Source organism: Trachypithecus francoisi, unplaced genomic scaffold (assembly GCF_009764315.1).
Source record: "Trachypithecus francoisi isolate TF-2019V2 unplaced genomic scaffold, Tfra_2.0 Lachesis_group20, whole genome shotgun sequence".
NCBI classification, from domain to species: domain Eukaryota; kingdom Metazoa; phylum Chordata; class Mammalia; order Primates; family Cercopithecidae; genus Trachypithecus; species Trachypithecus francoisi.
The window spans coordinates 42,364,880-42,389,198 of NW_022681466.1; the positions used below are offsets into that span (position 1 = coordinate 42,364,880).

The 24,319-nt window shown below is 40.9% G+C and overlaps 1 protein-coding gene across 7 annotated transcripts in view; it reads right to left on the reverse strand.

Moving 5' to 3' along the window:
• Nucleotides 1–24,319, reverse strand: part of CEP95 (centrosomal protein 95) — a 29,311-nt gene continuing 4,992 nt past the window's right edge. For 2 of the 7 annotated variants that reach the window (XM_033183941.1, XM_033183944.1), the window contains exons 4-20: nt 22,726–22,836; nt 20,253–20,358; nt 18,972–19,087; nt 16,912–17,037; nt 15,202–15,395; nt 12,241–12,353; nt 11,923–12,052; nt 10,865–11,018; nt 8,503–8,642; nt 6,816–6,908; nt 5,835–5,967; nt 4,547–4,716; nt 4,362–4,436; nt 2,837–2,989; nt 1,197–1,343; nt 835–906; nt 1–340 (exon numbers count right to left, since the gene is read on the reverse strand). In XM_033183941.1, coding sequence (XP_033039832.1) covers nt 164–340; nt 835–906; nt 1,197–1,343; nt 2,837–2,989; nt 4,362–4,436; nt 4,547–4,716; nt 5,835–5,967; nt 6,816–6,908; nt 8,503–8,642; nt 10,865–11,018; nt 11,923–12,052; nt 12,241–12,353; nt 15,202–15,395; nt 16,912–17,037; nt 18,972–19,087; nt 20,253–20,358; nt 22,726–22,836 — 2,210 coding nt within the window. In that variant the 3' untranslated portion in view covers nt 1–163. Of the gene's footprint in view, nt 341–834; nt 907–1,196; nt 1,344–2,836; nt 2,990–4,361; nt 4,437–4,546; nt 4,717–5,834; nt 5,968–6,811; nt 6,909–8,502; nt 8,643–10,864; nt 11,019–11,922; nt 12,053–12,240; nt 12,354–15,201; nt 15,396–16,911; nt 17,038–18,971; nt 19,088–20,252; nt 20,359–22,725; nt 22,837–24,319 lie in introns of those variants that run through there. The other 5 variants (XM_033183945.1, XM_033183946.1, XM_033183943.1 and 2 more) reach the window with 4 other exon arrangements.

Consider the following 24,319-nt stretch of genomic DNA (forward strand, 5'->3'; position numbering starts at 1 on the left):
TAAGCTTTTAGAAAACAATTTTTATTTTAAAATTCATAAAAAGTACTGGAAATATAGGTAAAGCATTTGAAAATGACTTTTCTGGCTTATCTGTTTACTGGCTCAATTCTAGCTCTGTCCTGGTAAAGGCCTCCAGAACCTTCACCTATTATCAAGTCTGGCCTCACAGGGAGGGACTTTTACCGTACTGAAAGGAAGCCAGCTGAAGCCGAGATCTGAAGCGCTCAGCTTCCAGTTCCCGGAAGAAAACATCATCATCATTCTGTGTTATCATGTCCTGCAGCTGCTGAATTTCCTTCTCCATCTTAGATCTCAGCTCCCTCTTCACCTTATGTAATGTCTGAAAAAAGAAGGCATGTCATCCTGCTGTTCACAGCATTTATCCAGGCCCTCATCTATTGTTCCATCTCCATCTTCCAGCTAATCAAACTCCTCCAAAATTTTTAATAATCTAGCAGCAGCTCTTACAGAGACCTAACTAAAGTTAAAATCAGGATAAAAATGTCTTGGGTCATAGATGGATTGCCTTATTAGTCTTCTCTCCATTCCCTTTACGTTTGTTTTCTACTTCCTAAAAATGTAAATAAACTAAATAAATGTAAATAAAATGTAAATAAATGTGTCACTTAATGATGGAGATATGTTCCAAGAAATGCATCAAGTGTTATTGTGCAGAATGTCAGTGTACTTACACAAACCCAGATGGTACAGTCTACTGCACACTGGGGCTATATGGTATAGCCTATTGCCCCAACCACCAATGTACGAGGTCCCTTGCTGAAGGAAACGTTGCCATGCAGTGCGTGACTTTGCTTCTATCTTGTTAATTATTACCTGGGCCTGAGATTTCTCTCTGGCTTTAAGTTCTTGACGTTCCTGTGATATGGCTTCTGCCAGCAATGAAAACTGTTTATAGGAAGAAAAAACCAAATATTTAATGTTTGTAGTCCAAATGTAACATTTCTTAATGTTCATAGGCTTAAAATAATTTTAATGGAAATAGGGCAATATACTGTACTATGGTCAAGTATTATTTGATCTTAAGTTTCAATCTTGAAAATGGGGTCCTCTAATCTGTAGAGTGCAAACTTTAGTTAACACAAGGAGGTTTATTGTCAACAGACTAAGCAAGTTTTGCCACAAGGGCAAGTGGTCAGGACTAAGCACAACAGCGCAACCAAGTGCCAGGAGCCCACCTGGTCCTTATAGTAGTTCTCCATGGAGTCCAGTTCATCCTGGTGGCGTCTCTTTTGTTCATCTCGCTTTTCTTTGGCATAGTTTCTTAGGTCTCGTAATCTCTGCTTTTGAATGTTTAAACCTTCTTCAAACAGTTTCTTAAATATCTGTCATTTAATCGTAAAAATAAAGTCATTGAGGAATATAATCATTTTGGCCAACTAGAGGTATATACTGATTGTATTTCACAAAGGTTTTTTTTTTGAAATACTAGTTTTATTCAGATATTTTGACATACCATAAAATTTACCTCCTTTTTTTTGAGACAGGTTATTGCTCTGTCACCCAGGCTGGAGTGTAGTGGTGCAGTCAACAGTTCACTGCAGCCTTGACCTCCCAGGCTCAAGCAATTCTCCCACCTTGGCTCCCTGAGTAGCTCGGACTACAGGCATGTGCCACCACGCCTGGCTAAATTTTTAATTTTTTGGAGAAATGAGGTCTCACTATGTTGCCCAGGCTGGTCCCAAGCAATCCTTGCACCTTAGCTTCCCAAAGTGCTGGGATTACAGGCGTGAGCCACTGAGCCCAGCCTTATCCTTTTAAAGTAAGTAACTCAGTATGCCTTATACTTAGTTGTGCAGCCATCACCACTACAGAACATTGTTATCACCCCAAAAAGAAACCCTATACTGATTAGTGCTCATTCCCCCTGTCCCATCCTTAGCCCTTGACAGTCACCAGTCTGTCTACTTTCTATCTCCATGGATTTGCATATTCTGGACACTTCCTAAAAATGGAATCATGTAATTCGTGGCCTTTCATATTTGGTTTCTTTCACTCCATGAAAGAAATGTTTTCAAGGTTCATCTATACTGCAGTATATATGAATTCTTCATTCATTTTTATTGCCAAGTAACATCCTACTGTATGAATAATGCACACTGTTTATCCATTCGTTAACTGATGGACACTTTGGGTTGTTTCTCCTTCTAGGCTATTACAAGTGAAGCTATGAACATTTGTGTTTTTTGTGTGATTACATAGCTAGGGGTGAAATTGTTGGGTCATAGGGTAGCTCTATATGACCTTTCGGTAACCTTCTGAAGAACTACTAGATTGTTCTCCAAAGCAGCTGCACCATTTTACATTTTACCAAGGAAGTTAACTACAATTACTAAAATATTTTACAGATGAAATTTCTTGCTAGCTTGGGATCTCAAAAGGTTAATCATTTCAGCCTGATAAGGATGACATAGCAAATACCTTGTGGAAAACCTCTCACAGTACAGCTGTTTTGACACTATCCCTGATTTTATGTGGAATACAAGGTCATGTTATCACACCTTAAATTCCTGTCTCTCACAACATGTTCCCAAACATCTAAAGTAGTTTTACTGGAGACGTACCTATTATGTGTAAGAGGCAGGGAAGAAGTAAGACTTCACATTAAGATGAGAGACACAGGGACTGAGAATGGACGGGAATGCACAATGGAGTAAGAAAATGAAGTGTGGCCAAGCAGAACTCAGGGCCAGCACTACAGGACTTCGATTTAGATTTTGGATTCAAATTTGGACAAGAATCACAAACAAAGGTGGTGGTCCTGAAAGGTAACAAAGTTCACCTTCTTAACAGGGCTGGACAGAAAAGCCAGACTTACCATTTCTTCCCGGGTCCTCATTCTCATCATTTTTGCATGCAACTGAACTCTATAATCATCATAATATTTTCGAGCACGAACGATTTGCTGTCGATTTTCTTTTATCTTTGATTGGGTCACCCTTTGCCTACGAATGCAGTCCTTGAAGTCTTGCTAAGAAAGGGAAAGGGGAGGGAAGAGAAGGGTAAGGACAAGAGGAATGCAGACTCCAGTGTTCTCATCTGCCCCAGTCCCCATCACGATGTCTTCAGGCAGTATGACAGCTGTGGGGGGCCAGTGGCCCCAGAAGCCCTTCAGCCTTTGGCAGCTTCATCACTTCAATCTGAAGAGCAGCTCCAATAACCCCCCGCCGCAGCAGAGGGCAGCAGTGATCCTGGACACTCCTGTGGAACTCAGGGCTCACTTCCCATGCCACCAGGAGGCTGCTAACAAGGCTGGCCCATATGCCAGCTCACAAGGAGTAGGAAAATGGCACATCCAGACTTTCAAGCAGAGCCTGAGCTGCCAGGAGTATTTAGGCAAAAACTAAGGAAATTAGACAAAATCTGACAAAGGAGTGAAGATGAAATGGGGTCACCTACAGACACTTATGTAGGTGTTTCAGATATTAGTGTTTTTCCCCCCCATAGGAAAGTACCATCTGCAGTTCCTGAGATCTTTCTGGAACTGTTTAGTATTATAGTTCTCATAGCTTATCTCTACTCCACACTCAGGCAAAGATTTTCAAATCTCTTCCTTTGGCAGATTGTTTCTGACCTCCATCCTCTCCCTTCAAAATTCTCTAAGTACAATTTCTCATCAAAATTGTAACGGGGGCTGATAAATCCCAGAGCGCTCTACTTGGGACCTGAGGAGGACAGGAGACGGCCAACAGCAGTAAGTTCAGCCACTTGGCACCTGGACGGGTCCATGGAGGTCCACAGACAGAACTGGATCAAAATCTCAGCTGTGTCCCTTGCTTATCAGTGAGACCCAGGGCAAGTTACTTAATATCTCAAAGCTTCAGGGTTTTCATTTCACAGAAAACATCTCTAATATATTACTATAAAGACTAACTGCAACTGTGTACATAAAGTACCTAGCTCTTCCCCTGCCCGTTCTGGGTTTGTTTTATTGTTGTTGAGACAGGGTCTCACTTTGGCACCCAGGCTGGAGTGCAGAGGCAAGATCACAGCTCACTGCAGCCTTGCCCTCCCACGCTTCCCACTTCTGCCTCCCAAGTAGCTGGGACCACAGGCAAATGCCACCACACCAGGCTGATTTTTTCCATACCCATATATATATTTTTTAAGACAGGGTCCCACTATGTTGCTGAGGCTGGTCTCAAGTGATCCTCTCACCTCAGCCTCCCAAAGTGCTGGGATTATAGGCATGGGCTATCAATTTTGGTTAAAGACCTAAGCAACACTTCCACATGCAGGTGTTAGAGGTGAAGGGTCTGTGGGACTGTTGCCCAGCTAGCACAGATAAAGGGAATGAATATAACAAATTCAAAATTATAATACCCAACTTGCTCTTGACATACCAGTCTCTTGTTATGTTCATACTCTTTCCTGACAAGGGTAGTAAGGAGGTCATGCCTTCTTAGGGCTTCTTCTATCTTGAAGGGGGACACAAAATCAAGTAGGTTAATAATGCTGTTCACTCAATTCTCAAGGATAAGCTCATCTCTCATTTAAATTCCTATGCTTAAGACTGACAGTAACTTACTTCATCTTGCAGTTTCTTCTTTGATCGATTTTCTCTACATGCCTCTTTCTTAAGCTGTTCAACCTGTGCAATTTGCTGTTTCCACATTTTGCTTAGTGTTGGGCCAGAAACATAGAGAAATGGAAACTGCTCCAGCATAAGGGGCAGGAGACTGTGTTCACTTACTTTCACTGCAAGGTAAAAGAAGATGTTCTTAATCTGAGACTTGTGGACAAGAACTCATCCAACATCCCTGGTAGATCAAAGCTTATGTAAGTGATACGGTTTTGATTCTGTAAAGAACAATTCTAAATGTACTTATAATTGCATTCCTCCTCTGATTGGAGTAAGCCAACTATTGATAAGGATAAAAATAAGTTCTGACTGATGCCATGCTGGTCCTGGGAAGTCCATCCTAATTGCTCAGCTGCTTCAGTGCCTGCAGGTAGATTCTCTATGTATGGCAAAATAGAAGACTCCTCAACCCTCCTGGTAGGCAAGTGCTTACAAGAAAAGTTTCTGGTCTAAAGGATATAGTAGGAGGGCCAGCAATCTTTGGGGTATAACAGGAAGCCTGGCCGGGCGCGGTGGCTCAAGCCTGTAATCCCAGCACTTTGGGAGGCCGAGACGGGTGGATCACAAGATCAGGAGATCGAGACCATCCTGGCTAATACGGTGAAACCCCGTCTCTACTAAAAAATACAAAAAACTAGCCGGGCGAGGTGGCGGGCGCCTGTAGTCCCAGCTACTCGGGAGGCTGAGGCAGGAGAATGGCGTGAACCCGGGGGGCGGAGCTTGCAGTGAGCTGAGATCCGGCCACTGCACTCCAGCCCGGGCGACAGAACGAGACTCCGTCTCAAAAAAAAAAAAAAAAAAACAAAAAAACAGGAAGCCTGGCATTCCTCATGGCTTTGTTTCCTTGTAAGAAGACTCTACACTCATTGGCACTGTCCATATACAGGAGGTGGACAGGCCATCTGCTTGCCTTGGAGCATCCCCTTCCTTCTACCAACTTCCCAGAAACAGACAAAAACGCATCCAAAGTGAGTAAGCACAGGAGTGAGGCTAATGGTGGCGCAGCAGGTGGCAGACCTGGCATTCCTTGGGTGCCAATATACAGGCCTCCCTAAGGTACTTCCTTATTGAAGAGTTTTAGCCCTCTGCAGAAAACCAGCCACAGGGCAATGGAAAAAAGAAACTTTCTTCAGCTAACTGGTGGATGTTAGCTTTCAGTGCTGTGTCCTTGGAATGCTGCACTCGCTTTCAAAGGCTGCCAGTTTTCCATAAAGTACAATTCTGTGGTTCTTACTTGGAACTGCTTTGTTTGGCTTTGGGAGGCCACCTCTTGGACGCTGAGTTGTGGTTTTTCTAGAGTAAATCTTCCAGGGGTGACTACATTCTGGAGTTCCTTTACGAACAGCTTCTCCTCTGTATATTTTTTCCTTAGAAGCAGATACAAAACAATAAAAATAAAAGGTCTAATAGTTCTTTCATGCATCATCTTAAATATTACATATTGACAAAAATAGCTAACTACTCCCCAGCCAAACCACCTTACTTCAAATTTGTAAAATCTGGTTAATAATTCACTCACTCTAAACTAAAGGCATCTTTTGGCCTCTGGCATCCCTTGGAATTTGAAAAAGCACTGAATCTTTTTCAAGTTTCAGTCACCACAGTCCCACACCCTAAATACAACCACTATTAATCTTTTTTTTTAACCTATTAATGTTTCGATGTACTTCTCTTTTTCCACGTAGATTTAAAAAAATTCTCAAGCAACTATGCAGTATGCTTAGTTGTAACCATACTGTACTATATATCCTGTTTTGTTCACTAATATTTTAGCATAAGCATTTTCCCCATGATTTCATTTCGTTTCTGTAACCATTCTTTTGAAAGGCAATGAAAACTTCAGTTTTGGGTTTCTTACAACCAGGTCTAGAGCAACTAGGATGTTCTGTCTTCTCTTACTCTTCTTTAATTTTGTCAGCCTAGACTAGTTTTTAAGCCCCTGAACTGCTAAGTCAAATACCCTTAAAAACTGATGGTAAGTTTTAAGTAGGGGAAAAAACGCTAGTTTTCTTTGGTACCACGTCTTGTCATATTTTAGCAACCTGAATGCCTTATTAAGAAGCAACAGTCCTGTATCATGACATGAAATCCTGCCTTTTCCTAAAGAGCCCATGATTAAGGCCCTGTTGGCCCCTTTTTCTTTTAAAAAGATCTTCTTTATGCTTCCCCCTCATCTGATCAAATGGCATTTATTACAGTGTAGACTTTTACCCACTGTTTCCTCCTCCTCCTCATGTATTCTTAGAGGTCCAATATTCTCTTGAACTTTATGTCTTCTTAGCTCCCTTTCAAATGCTTCAGTAAATGCCTACAGGGGAAAAGGTCATATGATAGTACAGTTATTAAAAACATATACAACGGGCAGTACCATGGCTTAGCTGGTTAAAGCACCCATCTAGTAAACAGGAGATCCTGGGTTCGAATCCCAGCGGTGCCTCAACTGAGCATCCAAGCTTAGTCGCATGCGGTGAGGCTGAGCCAGGTGGATCACCTGAGGTCGGGAGTTCAAGACCAGCCTGACCAACATGGAGAAACCCATCTCTACTAAAAATACAAAATTAGCTGGGCATGGTGGTGCATGCCTGTAATCTCAGCTACTCAGGAAGCTGAGGCAGGAGAATTGCTTGTATCCGGGAAGCAGAGGTTGAGGTAAGCCGAGATCAAGCCACTACACTCCAGCCTGGGCAACAAGAGTGAAACTCCGCCTTGAGAAAAAAAAAAAATCCTGCCATCGCGCCCGGCTAATTTTTTTTTTGTATTTTTAGTAGAGGTGGGGTTTCACCGTGATCTCAATCTCCTGACCTTGTGATCCGCCCACCTTGGCCTCCCAAAGTGTTGGGATTACAGGCGTGAGCCACCACGCCCGGCCGCTCATTCACTTTTTAAAAAATTCCTTTCAGACTCTGTATCACAAATGTATGGGGTTTTTTTGTTTTGTTTTTTGAGGCAGAGTCTCACTCTCGCCCAGACTGGAGTCAGTGGCACAAACTCGGCTCACTGCAACTTCCACTTCCCAAGTTCAAGTGATTCTCCTGCCTCAGCCTCCCGAGTAGCTGGGACTACAGGCGTGCACTGCCATGCCCGGCTAATTTTTGTATTTTTAGTAGAGATGAGGTTTCACCATGTTGGCTGGGCTGGTCTCAAACTCCCGACCTCAGGTGATCCACCTGTCTCGGCCTCCCTAAGTGCTGGGCCACTGCGCCCGGCTCACAAATCTACATTACTTTAACATATATAATTGGGACATAAAATGAAATTTTACATCATGCATTTTTTCTATTCTCAAGTTTTTGCAATTATTTTGATACTCTCCTGAGTGGAAGTTACATGCTGAGTTACAAATGAGTGTGAGATGTCTGAATTAGTTTTAGTTTTTCACCGTTATAAATCCTACTGCATTATAAAACCTACTACTGTAAACAACTTAAGTGTTCTAAATCCATGCTACATTTCAAAATCCACATTCCACAGTGGAAAGTCTTCCTAGGTAATCATACCAGTCTCCTTGTTGTTGAATCCCAACCACCTCCTCTCATTCCTGTCTTGGGTACTTGATCTCATCCTCTCTGTAACTCAAGTGGCCTGTCACTTTAATCCACCTCAAATTCCCCTCATCTCTGAAGCTCACTCTGAAAATAACAACTCATGCTGATCTCCTCTTTCTTAATCTACTGGAACACCAAGCTATGTCCGGCCAGGTTATTTTTCTTAAGTTTCATGAGTATAATTTTATGCTAATGGGGACATAAGCTATGCCACGTAGCTCTCTATCATCCACTCCACTCAAGAATATGAAATGCATTTTAAGCCTTAAATCAACAGCATGTTCATGGTAGCATCTGGTTGAGGGGAAATGGTATTGGCTGCTGCTTAATGGTAGTCAAGAGATGGAGAAGTACCACCTGTGCTCGGAATTGGTGGGTATCTGTTTCTCTTGGCTTGCGCTGCCTTTTTCTCTCCGTGTGGAACTGTTTGCGTTTGTTAGCTGGAGATGGAGAGAGCGAATGGGATCTGTAGGGTGGCTTTCTATGCATGGAAAGTCCTGCAACAGAGAAAAGACACGTAACATTAGTTCCTGATAGCCAGAATGTTATGCTGGAAACCAAAGTTGGTTTTTACTAAATCCAAAGAGACTGATGAGTGAAATGTGCTAAAGGGACTCTCTGCTGTAACTAACTTGTATTGGTATGGTAACACCAAGTAACAGACAAATGCATACAAATGTGTACTGTCTCAAACACTTAGCTTCTCCATTCAACTTTGGATATTCAACACATGGAATGCCTCCTATGCACAAAGGACTATGGAGAGTGCTCTTGGTGATGGGGGAGATGGGAAGAGAGAAAAGATAAATTATCTGAGCCGCGCATCTGCTATCCTTTTACCTATCTGGGTCCTGAGGAGGTGGGATGTAAGCATACATATCTATCTTATTATATATGCTTATAGGCCAAGTTAACATGTTAAGCATTGTCTAAGCGGTCCCAATTTTTCCCTACTTAGCAATCTAGCCCTCCTAATTGCACACTGCCAAAGAGATCTAACAAACCATTTCTTTCTACAAACCTTTTTATCCCATTGTCTATAGGTGTGTCTGGGCATCTGCTAGTTGTGAAGAGGGTGACTCCAGTGGGAAAAGCACTTCAAGATAGCCTTAAGTCCAAGGAAGCTAGTTTTGGTACCTTTATAAATAAATTTTCCCTGAGCTTGTTATTTTTTTCACATGCTTTTAATTCAAATCTTTCACATTTCAAATTCTAAGATATATTTTTAAAAACTGACTTGCATAATCTATTTTGAATGATAGCTGCTCATGATGTATTCTCTCTAGAAACTGAAGATGCACCTGCAATAATATTTTAATTTATAACCTGTTTTCACAATAGGATACTATGTGTATGTACATAATAAGGGAAAGGAAGAGGTTCCTGGATGAGGGTGCCTAGAAATTGGCTGAGTCCTTTTAAAGGGAAGAGAGATGAAACAATCAAGAGAAGGAAAGAGCATTCTTGAAGGAGTAAAAAACAACTGAAAAAGTTAAGGAAGTTGGGTCAGAAAAAGGCTATTTCTGAAGAAACAATGGATGCCCAAAGTAGATAAAACTAAATGTAAAATATGCAGGATTTTAGTTGGTGGAAGACAGGATAATTGGATTTGAACAATGGCATATCAAACAGTAGGAAGTATCTGCAAAGATGTGGCAAACCAGAAACTGCTGATATGAGTATAAAGCAGTGCAATCACTTTGGTGGGCAAGCTGGCAGTGGTGAAGAAATGCAGGCCTTACAATCCAGCAATCCTACTAGATGGAGATATCACAGAAACTCTTGCACATATTCTAGGCTGTTCGTTGCAGATTTTTTATAGTAATGAAAACTGGAAACAATCAACATGTCCAGCAATAGGGGAAATGTATAGTGCTATACACCCACACAAAAGTGACACACTGTAAGAACTCAGTTACACTGCAGTTAAAATGAATGAGCTGGATCTATAAGTATCAACAGCAATAGATTTCTAAGACAATATCAGAAAAAAATGCAAGTTGCATGGCCGGGCGCGGTGGCTCAAGCCTGTAATCCCAGCACTTTGGGAGGCCAAGACGGGCGGATCACGAGGTCAGGAGATCGAGACCATCCTGGCTAACACGGTGAAACTCCGTCTCTACTAAAAATACAAAAACTAGCCAGGTGAGGTGGCGGGCGCCTGTAGTCCCAGCTACTCGGGAGGCTGAGGCAGGAGAATGGCGTAAACCCGGGAGGCGGAGCTTGCAGTGAGCTGAGATCCAGCCACTACACTCCAGTCCGGGCGACAGAGCGAGACTCCGCCTCAAAAAAAAAAAAAAAAAAAAAAAAAATGCAAGTTGCAGAATAATATATACAGTATGTAAATTTCTAAACAACATAAAACAATAGTATGTTTAGACAAGTAATGTATGAGCTGTTAAAGTATAAAAACAAGGATCAGAAGAAAAATGCCAACTTTAAGATAGTGGTTGCACTGAGGGTGGGGAAAAGAGATCTGTAGGGAGAGCAGAGGGGGTTTCTACTGTTTTATTCCTTAAACACAAAGGGGCTAAAGCAAATATAACTGTTAACACCTGCTACTTCTGGCCAGGGAAGATCCAGGTGTTTGATATTACTTCTGATCCTTTTATATATTTCTCAACTATTTAAAATTAGAATATAAGTTATTAAGAACAGATGGAACTGCCTAAGTAGTTCACATGGATGTCCGCCTTCTCAGTCTCTCTGGGGTAAGTACCTGGCCTTGACTTCTTTGGCCCATACTCCACGATGCCATCACTGTGCTGAGACAGTGTCTCCTCAGTTCCATCCTCTACCTCTTCATTTCCAGTATCATCTTCTTTATGGTCAGTCTTTTCTTTAATCCGATCACCCAGGGCACTTTTTAACATCTATTGAGAAAACTTTTTTCAACATCTTTCACTGACTTCAGCAGAATGTAAATTTGTAGGAGTAGGCAGACCTTTAATAAAGCTTCCTTTGACAGTCACTAATAACAAGTTTTCAGACGCTTATGCATGTTTAATTATTTACTTTTGAGACAGGATCCCGTTCTGTCACCCAGGCTGGAGTGCAGTGGTGCTAGCTGGGCTCACTGCAACGGCCGCCTGCTGGGTTCAAGTGATTCCCCATCTCAGTCACTTGAGTAGCTGGGATTGCAGGCATATGCCACCAAGCCCAGCTAATTTTTTACTTTTTGTAGAGATGGGGTTTCACCATGTTGCCCAGGCTAGTCTCAAACTCCTGGGCTTAAGCGATCTGCCTGCCTCAGCCTCTCAAAGTGCTGGAATTACAGGTATGAGCCACTGCACCTGGCATACATGTTTAGTTTTAAAAAGGTGTAGATCAGTGCTATCGATCACCAAGTTTCAATAAACTTTTGACTAAGTCACATAGGGATTTAAAACATTCATTCAATGATACCTTAAAACTGTAATATTGTATTTTGTGAGAATCAGTGATCCATCCAATTTCATACTAGATCTGTCTTTTGCGGCAAAGGGGAACTATATAGATATATCTAAACAAAAATGGCTTAACATAATCATTTATGTTAAATGATTTAGTTTTCATCAAAATTTAATAAAATTTGGATAAATCTGCACTAAATTTAGTTAGATCATGAAAGGCTGAGAGATCACTTCCTGTTCCATCTGCTTGATTTACAGAACATTTTCACAGTAACTATTAATAAGACACAACTATATTTCTAATACCTCACTTTCAACTGAGAGATTATTTAAATGTTCACTTAAGCCATGGGAATCTCAATATAGATGAAAAAACAAGACTTGCCCAATCTAGTTCAGAGAGCCGCTGAGAGAGTTTCTCTGACACATCATGTAATTCTTGTTCTGTTAATCTCTTTCTTGGCCTCTGGGGAAAAGGTGAATTGCAGGATGAGGCTGTAGCTCTGTTTTCATTTCTGTAATAAAAGTGACCATCTGACAGTTAAAATAGCTAGGTGTCTATTATTTCGTTTAAAATAACTGTAATACATACTTTAAGTAATATTTCATTCTGGTCTTCACAGCTAAATTTGGAGATTAGGCCCTGCATTTTCAAATTTCTTTGCAAACAGACTGTAAACACTTAAGTCTGCAGTAATGTTACCTTTTTCCTTTGGGAGGCTTCCTTGTCCTAGGCCCTTGGACCTGAGCTGGGTACACTTCCTGTTTGCTGTCTTTCGGCAACTTGGAAGTTAAGAAAACTCTATCATCTAGATCCTATTAAAAACAGAAAAAAAGTTGATTTGAAAAAGCTACAAATAAGAAACATGAACTTTCTGGGGGTGAGGAAGGGAGGAACTGTGGCACAAAGCTACGTGCCTTCAATCTCCGTTTTGAAGTGCATTTGTCAAAATACCCTATTGACACCCAATGCACCAAAGGACTGGAGCAATGTCTAGAAATTTGGGCTCAGAGAAAAAGTGTGGCTCAGGATGCCATTCAAATAAAAAGACAGGCCAGGTGTTCTCTAAATAAGAACTTTCAGGGATTACCACTATGCCTGGGCAACAAAAAAAATTACCACTAGTACAGAGTATTCACGTGGTTATCTTTTGTATTGACATCAATAAAGGCTGTGCAAAATTGAAACAGTTAAAACAAAGACAACACCTCCCAAAATATGAATATAAACCCTTAACATTTTAAATTTCTTTTTTTTTTTTTGAGTTTCACTCTGTTGCCTAGGCTGGAGTGCAAAGGCTCGATCCGCCTCCCAGGTTCAAGTGATTCTCCTACCTCAGCCTCCCTAGTAGCTGGGATTACAGGCATGTGCCATAACACCCGGCTAATTTTTTTGTACTTTTAGTAAAGACAGTGTTTCGCATATTGGCCAGGCTGGTCTCGAACTCCCGACCTCAGGTGATCCACCTGCCTCAGCCTTCCAAAGTGCTGGGATTACAGGCATGAGCTACCGTGTCCAGCTAAATTTATTTCTTGGTCTTAGAGATCATCTTTTAGAAGATACTTCTTGTGATGAAGAAACATTTATTTAATGTTTTTTTGGTTTGTTTGTTTTTGAGATGGAGTCTCACTCTGTCACCCAGGCTGGAGTGCAGTGGTGCAATCTCAGCTTGCTGCAACCTCCACCTCCTGGGTTCAAGCGATTCTCCTGCCTCAACCTCCACAGTAGCTGGGATTACAGGCGCCGGCCACTGTGCTCGGCTAATTTTTGTATTTTCAGTAGAGACAGGGTTTCACCATCTTGGCCAGGCTGGTCTTGAACTCCTGACCTCGTGATCCACCCACCTCAACCTCCCGAAGTGCTGGGATTACAGGCGTGAGCCATTGCACCTGGCCATTTATTTAATGTTTAATGATATCTTTAATTTCACTTCATTATCTTTTTCTATTAGAGTAAAATTAAATATCTTTTAGTAGGCTGGGTGTGGTGGTTCATGCCTATAATCTCAGCATTCTGGGAGGCACAGGCAGGTGGATGAGGCCAGGAGTTTGAGACCAGCCTGGCCAACATGGCAAAACCCTGTCTCTACTATAAAAAAAATCAGCCAGGTGTGGTGGCATGTGCGCCTGTAGTCCCAGCTACTCAGGAGGCTGAGGCAGGAGAATTGCTTGAACCTGAGAAGTAGAAGTTGCAGTGGGTGCAGATTGCACCACTATACTCCAGCCAGGGCGACACAGCGACACTCTGTCTCAAAAAAAAAATAAAACGAACAACATAATCTTATTTTTATGAAACTTTTAAAATAGAGTATTTCTAGCTTAATTATTTCAAAATAAATACTCCCATTTAACTGCCACCCAGGTCAAGAAACAGAATATTACCAGCTCAGAACCACCTCCAAAACTCCCACTATGATTCCCCCAAAAGTAAACATTATCTTATGACTCCATTTTAACTCCTTTTTATCTATCCACTCTACTTTTTAGATGCATAGAATGTAGAGAATGTGGTCACCTAATGTTAATAATGCTTATTTCATCTCTGTACTTTTAATGCATTGCTTGAATGTTTAAATAATAACGTATCACTGTTTATATATCTACCTTGTGTATATACCTGCCCGTTTTCTTATTTTATTTTTTTCTGTTTGAGACAGCGTCTTGCTCTGCTGCCCAGGCTAGAATGCAGTGGTGTGGTCACAGCTCACTGCAGTTCCTGGACTCAAGTGACACTCCTGCCTCAGCCTACCAAATAGCTAAGATCACAGGCATGCACCACCACTCCAGGCTAATTTTCTATTTTTAGTAGAGACAAGGTCTCACTATGTTTCCCAGGATGGTCTCAAACTCTGGCGCTCACGTGAGCCTCCCAAAGTGCTGGGATTACAGGTGTGAGCCACCGAACCCAGTCCTGTTCTTTTTAGAAAGATAGGGACAGGATGACTAAATAAAAAGGGTTTTTTTTTTTATTTATTTCCTTCTTTGAGATGAAGTCTCACTCTGTCACCCAGGCTGGAGTGCAGTGGCACGATCTCAGCTCACTGCAATTGAAGCAAATAAGCCAGTATGGTATGAACAGTGGTTCATGCTGGATAATGACAATATGCATGGATGGTTATTTTCTTTTCCACTCTGTGTTTTCTAAATTTGAAATTATTAAATTACGGACACAATATGGACTCTGAAGCCAGAATGCCCAAGTTCAAATCCTGACTCTGTAACTGCTGTGTAACCTTGCCCTGTCTACATCAGCTTCCCCACAATAAATATCGTAGCTACTCCAGAGTTGTTATGGGCAGTAAATTATTCAACACCCCTAAAGTATCCAGAACTGCGCCTGCCACAAAATAAACATTCACTATGTGTTGGCTCTTATTATTTCCCTTTACATACATTCATCTTTCGCCTATCTTCCTAGAACAAGAATGTGCAGGTGTATACAGAGGCAAATTTTAAGGAGTACAATGCTTTGACTAGTGCAATATGCTTGACAATTCTAGCAGAGACTTCTTTAAATATAGGGGCTTCCCTGACAAAGAATAAAGACTTCACCAATACACACACACACACACACACACACGGGCTTCTAATCAATTACCAACACACAGACAGACACACATACATGTGTACTTCTAGCCAACTGAAAGTAAGCTTTTCCACTTACCCCAGAAAATTCCATACGCTCTTGAGTAGAATTTACAGCTGGCGGGCAGTGACTTGAATGCAAGTATTCTTTTCCTATGGGGCAGGGTGCTCGAGGCTCTGAAGGGTGGTAGGGTGGATGTAAAGGAATAGCTGCTCGGATAGGCTCCCCTAGCTTCCTAGCATTTGGAATCCTACTCACAGAAAAGGTTTCTGCTAGTAAGACAAATTAAAGTGGATATTACGATGCAATTCTAAGAAATAAACTATTTTATATAAATACACACATACCTATATAAACATGTTCAAACATATTAGAAATGTTTTTTAAACTTAAGACAAAGAACATAAAAAAATAATTAAACTAGAGATGTAGCCTCAACACACAGGGATCTAATTAAATTAGAATGTAATTTTCTTTTCAAATTTTTTTAGTTTTTTTTTTTTTTTTTTTTGAGACGGAGTCTCGCTCTGCCGCCCAGGCTGGAATGCAGTGGCCGGATCTCAGCTCACTGCAAGCCCCGCCTCCTGGGTTTACGCCATTCTCCTGCCTCAGCCTCCCAAGTAGCTGGGACTACAGGAGCCCGCCACGTCGCCCGGCTAGTTTTTTTTTTGTATTTTTTAGTAGAGACGGGGTTTCACCGTGTTAGCCAGGATGGTCTCGATCTCCTGACCTCGTGATCCGCCCGTCTCGGCCTCCCAAAGTGCTGGGATTACAGGCTTGAGCCACCGCGCCTGGCCAATTTTTTTAGTTTTAAAAGAAGTACAGAGGAGGTCTCACTATGTTGTCCAGGCTGGTCTCAAACTCCTGGGCTCAAGTGATCCTCCTGCCTCAGACTCCCAAAGTGCTGGGATTACAAGTGTGAGCTACCGTGCCTGGCCCCGGATGTAATTTTAATGTTATTATCATAAAACTGTTTCCTGAAAGTTACTTTAAAATAATAAAAAACTGGAAGCAACTTAAGTGGCTTGAAGAATGTTATGTTATGTGAATTATGGTTCATTCACATGTTACAAAACTCGTTAGGCAGTAATATTTTTATGTATTACTACCATATGAAAATCCTGGAGATGATAAGAAGAAACAAGAATGATTTTTCCAGGCCAGGTGCAGTAGCTCACGCTTGTAATCCCAGCACTTTGGGAGGCTGAGGCAGGCAGAACACAGGGTCAAGAGTTCGAGACCAGTCTGGCCAACATGGCAAAACCCCATCTCTACTAAAAATACAAAAATTAGCCGGGCGTGGCGGCAAGCACCTATAATCCCAGCTACTCCGGAGGCTGAGACAGGAGAATCCCTTGAACCCAGGAGGCGGAGGTTGCAGTGAGCCGAGATCGCACCACTGCACTCTAGCCTGGGCAAGAGAGTTAGACTCTGTCTCCAAACAAAAAAAAAAAAAGAATGTTTTTCCAGTTACTATACTTTGTTATTTACCAATAATATGAATACCACCAATAGATGTACTAATGTATCAGAGACTCTGTCTCATTTTAAAAAAAAAAAAAAAAAGGTGAGTGTTGAGAATTTAGATAACAGTGGATGCAAAAATATGCAACCAAAGACCATCTTAAGCAGAATTCAGAGATCATAATTAATAGCAAACATTTACAAGATCATGTAAGACCAAAAAGGATCTCATATACAGCAATAAAAGTAAAAAGGCCAATAGCAACAACAATTGCCTCAAGAATGATCAGCAGCAGTAAAGAACTAACATCCATTACAACTCACTGTCTTCAACAAAGGATGTCCTATTTTTGGACAAAACACTAGGAGGGTACAACACCTCTTCACGTGATTTAGAACTTGGTGAGGCTGAGGTTTTTTTAGATAGCATTTCATTAGGACATTGAGCACCTAGGAAAGAAAATATTAAAGGTAAAATTTTTAACTATCAAAATAGTTTACTGAACATTATACTAAAAGCCAAGAGTTTTGTACTCAGGAAATAGAAATATTAAATAATGCTGAAAGAAGCAATGTTGGTCCAATTGCTCAAAATGCCAATTGTTATTATTTTTTTCAGACAGTTTCCCTCTTGTCGCCAGGCTGGAGTGCAATGGCACCATCTCGGCGCACTGCAACCTCCACCTTCAGGTTCAAGCAATTCTCCTGCCTCAGGCACCCGCCACCATGCCTGCCTATTTTTTTTGTATTGTTAGTAGTGACAGGGTTTCACTATGTTGGCCAGGCTGGTCTCGAACTCCTGACCTCAGGTGATCCGCCCACCTCAGCCTCCCAAAGTACTGGGATTACAGGCGTGAGCCACTGTGACCGGCCATAATATCAATTATTTTTAATTGCTATCTGAAAGATGCCATTTTGTAGTCCAGAATCATTTATGCAATTTAAAAGCAAAGTTTTATATAATGTTTTATTATTTTGCTTTAGAAAAATAAGATGCCAGGGTTATGGAAATGCTGGCTGTTTTATGGGCACGTCTTGGTATGAACAGACATCAGTTAGGGTCTTAGCTAGTACCACAAACAATGACTCATGGTCCAGGCCAGGCACAGTGGCTCATACCTGTAATCTCAGTACTTTGGGAGGCCAAGGCAGGCAGATCACTTGAGGTTAGAAGTTCAAGACCAGCCTAGCCAACAAGGCAAAACCTCATCTCTACTAAAAATACAAAAATCAGTCGGGCATGTGGCGCACACTAGTAATCCCAGCTGCTTGGGAGGCTGAGGCAGAGACTGCAGTGGGCCGAGACCGCGCCACCGCACTTCACCCTGGGTGACAGAGCAAGACTCGGTGTCAAAAAAAAAAGACTATGGTCCATATATTGAAGCCTAAATTAGATGCCTGTGAATGTATATAATAGCTATCAGACACTTTAAATCTAAATATGAAAGGAAGCTGCCATAAGTCCTTTTATCACATCAAACCCAAACACCTTGGCCAGGCATCTCTCTCAATCTTTTTTCCTTTGCCTTAACTGCATTATTCTTAAAGACAATTCCCCTCTCTACTTACAATGTTAAAATAAGTAATTCATTTTCCAGTAACATCTTTTTTACGCAGCACTTGACATCACAGAACCTGTTTCTGCAATCACCATCCCTTCCATTCCCAGTCAATCCATCTGATTCTCTTCCTTCAAGAAACATTCTTGCAATATCCACGCTTGACTCTGGTCCTTCTGTTACTGTGCTGACCCCAATGGCAAGCATAGCTTTTTGGTCTACTGGAGGGTGAGTTCGCCAGGAACCAAAAGGAAGGGAGAATATTCCAAGACTTATGGTCCATATACTGGTTTAGTAATTTATGAAGCCAAGGTGGGCAGGATGGAGTAGGATTATTGGAGGGAAAGGTTGGAGGCTCAAAATTGGGACTTGAAAAATATCCAGGTCTACTGTGTGCAAGCAATAGGCTATTGGAAATCTTGCCTGAAGCCTAGAAGAAAAACTGCCACTGCGTGTACGAACTTCTTGGTTGAAACAATGAAAAAAGTGAATCAACCACCAGTTCAGGAAACTACAATTAAGGAATACCCTGAAAGTGTGACCAGACTATAAGATGTATCCATAATTCTCTTCCTAGGGTATCAGGAACCACAAATTGCCTGATAACCTTGCATACACTTATTTGCCTTGGACTTATCTGCCCATATGCCTGTGACTTCAGATAAGTGTTCATATTTAATGGGTAGTGGGATATTTGGAATTTCAAATCCCATGCTCAGTTAGGGCTCTCTCTATTCTTCTCAATTTTAAACACTCCTACATACCATTTACATTTTTATAGTTGTATGTTGAATAATAACTGATACTCAAGGTTTAACTACTCACCATTACTTCTTAGAGAAAAGGTGTGCGCTGTGTCTCCAAGTCTAATGATTTCACCAGTGGATTCTGCTTCATCTCCATCCCAAGAGGGGCCCAACGTCTCAGAAGACAAGGAGCACCTGAAAAAGTTCCCTCCTTCACTCAGGGCCCAGCCTGACCCGAGGGCCCTTCCCCTGAGGACCTGGAGAGCTGCTGGGTGCAGAAAAAGGAAAAGACTCTCCTTTTGCTGCTTAGCATGTCTTGCTGCTTATGTTTTGTTTTGACTAATACATGAATGATGGAAATAGCTGTATATAAAGTGTAAATGATTAAATGTATAGGGGAAGAGCAAATACTGGTGACTCTACGGTGCAGGAGTGAAGGGGGTGGGATGCTAATTTTGCATTAAATATCCTTCAATTGTTTCACTTTTGCACTTATTTTATTATTTTAAAAACCTAATGGAAAGAAGTTCATCAGGCCGAGTGTGGTGGCTCACACCTGTAATCCCAGCACTTTGGGAGGCAGACATAGGTGGATCGCCTGAGGTCAGGAATTCACGACCAGCCTGGCCAACATAGTGAAACCCCATCTCTACTAAAAATACAAAAAATTAGCTGGACGTGGCGGCAGGTGCCTGTAATCCCAGCTACTCTGGAGACTAAGGCAGGAAATTGCTTGAACCTGGGAGGCAGAGGTTGCAGTGAGCCAAGATTGCACCATTGCACTCCAGCCTGGGCAACAAGAGCGAAACTCTGTCTCAAAAAAAAAAAGAAAAGAAAAGATGTTCATCTTTACAATGTACGATACCTAAAAAAGAAGGCATTGCCTGTGCTCTTTGAACCATGACAAACTCTATTAAAAAAAAAAATGAGAATCAGCTATTTAAAAGAAAGACATAGCATTATGTTCAACCTCTACTAAAAACATAAAAATTAGCCAGGCATGGTGGCGCATGCCTGTAGTCCCAGCTACTCAGGAGGCTAAGGCAGGAGAATCGCTTGAACCCGGGAAGCAGAGTTTACAGTGAGTCGAGATCATGCCACTGCACTCCAGCCTGGGAGACAGAATGAGACTCTGTCTCAAAAAAAATTTAAAAATAAGTAGGTAGTTAATACTGAGATTTAGGTATTATATATAACTCAAGGTTCTTAAAACTCCCTCAGGAAGGTTTAAAATATGAGAAGCTAGTAGAAGTTTCACATTAGCTTTTTTTGTGCCATCTTGGTATATTATGTGCAATTTTAATTCTTAGTCCAAAAAGCGTAACTTGTTTTCATTAAATTCAGAGACACTGAGTGCTACCTCCCAAAAGAAACTCTTTTCCATGATGATTTAGATTCTTTAGTACTTTCTGGCTCTTCCAAACGTTCTCCTCGATCGGATTCTTTAAAATACTGTTGAGTTTCACCTGTTCGGAACAGATAAAAACAATACCAAAAAACCCCTAAGTGAATACTACTTTTTCTATGTAAGAGGCAGGGAGAGGTAAGGACAGTGAGGCACCCCTAACCTGCCATGGTAAACAGGGTTCTTGTGAAAGTACCATCAGAAAGAACCAAATCTTCGCCTGTAATGAGCATGTATTATTCGAGTAACAAAGAAACAAGAATGTTGCTTTAAAAACAGGGCATACAGTTGTATGAGCAATGTTTTATTTCTTAAGTTGGTAGCAGGTCCATTTAATATTCTTACACCTCTCCATCTGTAAGGTATGTCTGAGGTATATCAAGATAACAGAAAACATGATTGCGTCAACATAATGCAAGTTCCAAGATAATCATGCCTTAAGCTGAATCAGGCTGCATCAGAGCTTGGATGAAATTTTTCTTAAGACCATCAGTCTTTTTTCCACCCCACCATACTTGAAGAATACATACTTTCACCAGTGGCTATAACTCACTAGGGAAATGATTTCAAAATACAGGTAGGTGAAACCTTCCCATGATTCAGATTTACCCCTTTGGATATTTTCATGTCCATGTCTAGAGATTCACTATTCAAACACCCACCTTCTTTTTTTTCTATTTCCATATTCACCAAGCAACATTTCAATAACATCAATTAACGTTTATTATGCATTTACTCTGAGCTAGGCTGTGTGCTCAACTGTTTACACATATCTACTTACTTAACTTTCACAACTACTATGAAAGAATTTCAGCTGAGAAAACAGGCTTAGAGAGCTGTGTCATATAGTGAGAGGCAGAACGCAGCACTGAACCCATGGTCTTCCTTTGAACCCCTCCTTCTTCAGTGGTAAACGACAATGCTAGCTCAGGTCCCAGGTAGAAGCTGCCCTGCACAGCTGATACGATTAGTGATGATAAAGATTTGTTCCCCACGACTGTTAACAAGCATTTTGAAGAATCTGATCAGCTCTAGGTAATACTGCCAAGTAAGTATATTTTAGACCTCCAAAGATGAGAAGCAGACTAAGAAAATGCTGTCCAGCTAAGGTACTGTCATATAGGGAAGCCTATCTGAGCAACTTCCCTAGTAGCTCACCACATACTGCCGATCTCCCCTGGGAATATCCTTCAGTCTTTCACCACCACCAGACTCACATAAAAGTATCCTCTCAGCTGTGCCCTCCTCTATTCATCCCCACTGCCGTATCATTAGTCAGGCACTACCATCCCTCCCCTTCCTGCGAGCAAGCAATGAACTGTAAAAAACTGCTGCTCTCTTTACATTTCAAATTAATCTCTATCTCTTTACTTAGAGGTAATTTTCTACCTCTTAATCCTATTGCTAAAAAGACTAAAAAGGTACACAGCATACAAATACCTACTGGTAGCCTTGAATTAGGTGAGTTCCACCTGTCAATACTCTCCCCTAGTTCTAATTCCCCTTTATGCTTTTAATGTACAATACGTATTTATGGCTGTCTCCCTGACTCAAGTACAGGTTTGAGAGCATCAACATGAAACGCAGCTTGGAATCCTCCCAGAGTACCCAGGCGCATATAAAACACTCAATTTTTGAAACAAAGAAAGGTCCAGTGTGGCAGACTTTTCAATTTTCCCTCCCAGCTTTTAAACAGTTTAGCAACAATGATTAAAGGTAGGAAACTATCTCTAACTAAAGACTTTAAGATTAATTTCAAATGTTATAATCACAGGTCTCACTATAAACAAAGTGAGAATGAAGGAGGATGAGCCTACCCCAATTTTTTGTCTTAATTTGTATTCGAATTTATGTAAATTGTGGTTGCTGCTGAAAATTTATTTTGGATAACTTTTCAATATAAGAACAGGTGCTATATTACTCCATTCATGACCAACAGCATTATTTACTTAATCTCGAATTATTAAGACAGTTAAGTTCTTTTACTTTTTGCATTGATAAACATTTGAAATATTTAGGCTGTCACAAATGTAAGTGCAAGCTAAAGACAGAAATGCACCAGTTCTTCCTGTTGATGCCTCAGTAACATCCAAATGTTTGGCATAAACGGCAGTTCTGAAACACAAAATTTTGGAGTAGGATATTTTATGCAATCATAGGACAATAAATAATTTAGCCAGAAATTTACCTTTCTAGTATAAATTAGTTTTAAAGTAATTTATAAGCAACATGCAAGTTGATAAAGAACATGATGACAGTCTAAGACAGTTTCCAACCAGCTAAAACAGTAAGAATTTGAAATTTACAACTAAAGTTACCAGGTATACTGTATTACTGAATCTGCTTCCTAGGAAGAAAAATATATAAAAAGATAAAAGGGACATATCATAAAAGGTAAACCAAAGCAAATTTCCATTCTTAAACTTACTTTTCTCATGAGATGTTTCACTGATGCATTCTGTAAGATACTCCAACAAACCATCAAATATTTCCAGGAGATTCTTAATAGATTCTTTATCTCCTTTCACTATATTTTCTCCTGGAGACAGAATATAGAGCCATTAAAAAATTTAACCATGAAATGTGAAAGCTTCATAATCTTGAAACTTGGATATAACATTGTGAAAATGCCACTTAAGAATATAGGCGAAATAGGCCGGGCGCGGTGGCTCAAGCCTGTAATCCCAGCACTTTGGGAGGCCGAGACGGGCGGATCACGAGGTCAGGAGATCGAGACCATCCTGGCTAACACGGTGAAACCCCGTCTCTACTAAAAAAAATACAAAAAATTAGCCGGGCGAGATGGCGGGCGCCTGTGGTCCCAGCTACTCGGGAGGCTGAGGCGAGAGAATGGAACCCGGGAGGCGGAGCTTGCAGTGAGCTGAGATCCGGCCACTGCACTCCAGCCTGGGCGACAGAGCGAGACTCCGTCTCAACAAAAAAAAAAAAAAAAAAAAAAAAAAAGAATATAGGCGAAATAGCAACTTACAGTTTCTTGGAGATTAAATAAAAAAAAGAATACAGGTGAAACAATTATATTACAAATATTAAAAACACCAATTTCCTGCTGCCTGATTATGTTTGAAGAAAAAAAGGGGGAAGATCTAAATATGGTGTCCAATAATTCACTGGCATATTCCTTCCTTTTTTGAAGAAGCAAAATAATTGGACTTAAGAAAACATCTCTAGTAAGATTTATACCAAAATACAATGCAGCAAAACAGGACTTTACCAGATTGCTGGAAAAAAATGGCAGGAGAGAACACTTTCAGACTGGGGTATCCTATTCCAAATGGTGGTTTGTTCAGAAGATGACAGCAGCAGAGTAACATCAAAACAACAATAACAACAAAAAACAACAAACTTGTTGGGACACTTTCATCGGGAATTCCTGAGTTCTCCACCATAACCCCCCATATTTAACTCCTCATTTTGTGTAGATCATACCATTTTTCTGATTAAATTCCTTTCCCTGACTCCCTTCTGAAATATAAGCACTGCATATAAAACCTTTTAAAATCTCACCCCATCTTCAGCGTCTCCAGCTACATCTCCTGCCATATCCACTTCACACTCATAGATTATAACATAGTCCCCAGCACAGTACCTGCTCCATAACAGATTTTTAACATGAATGTTTAGGTTGAAATGTTGACTAGAAATGGGCTGGCAAAAAGCATGAAAACTTGACATATTTAATGTCACCTGAAATGGACTCCAAGTCAACCTCAGGATAGATAGAACTTAACTCGTGATACTCTGATTTGTCCTTTGGGAGATCATGCCTGGCATTCTCATGAGTTCACACCAATATGGGAGAAGTAGTGTAAAAACTTGATATTTGGGAGAATCTAGCCATTCGTAACCTCAGCCATGATGCACAACAAACCTTAACCAGATATGTGACGTTTTATACTACTACTAGTAACGACAATATTTGATAGTTTTTTCGTTTAAAACAATGAACCAGAAATCTTGGTTTTGGACGTGTTTTTCTGGCTTAAAAATACCTAAGTATATCC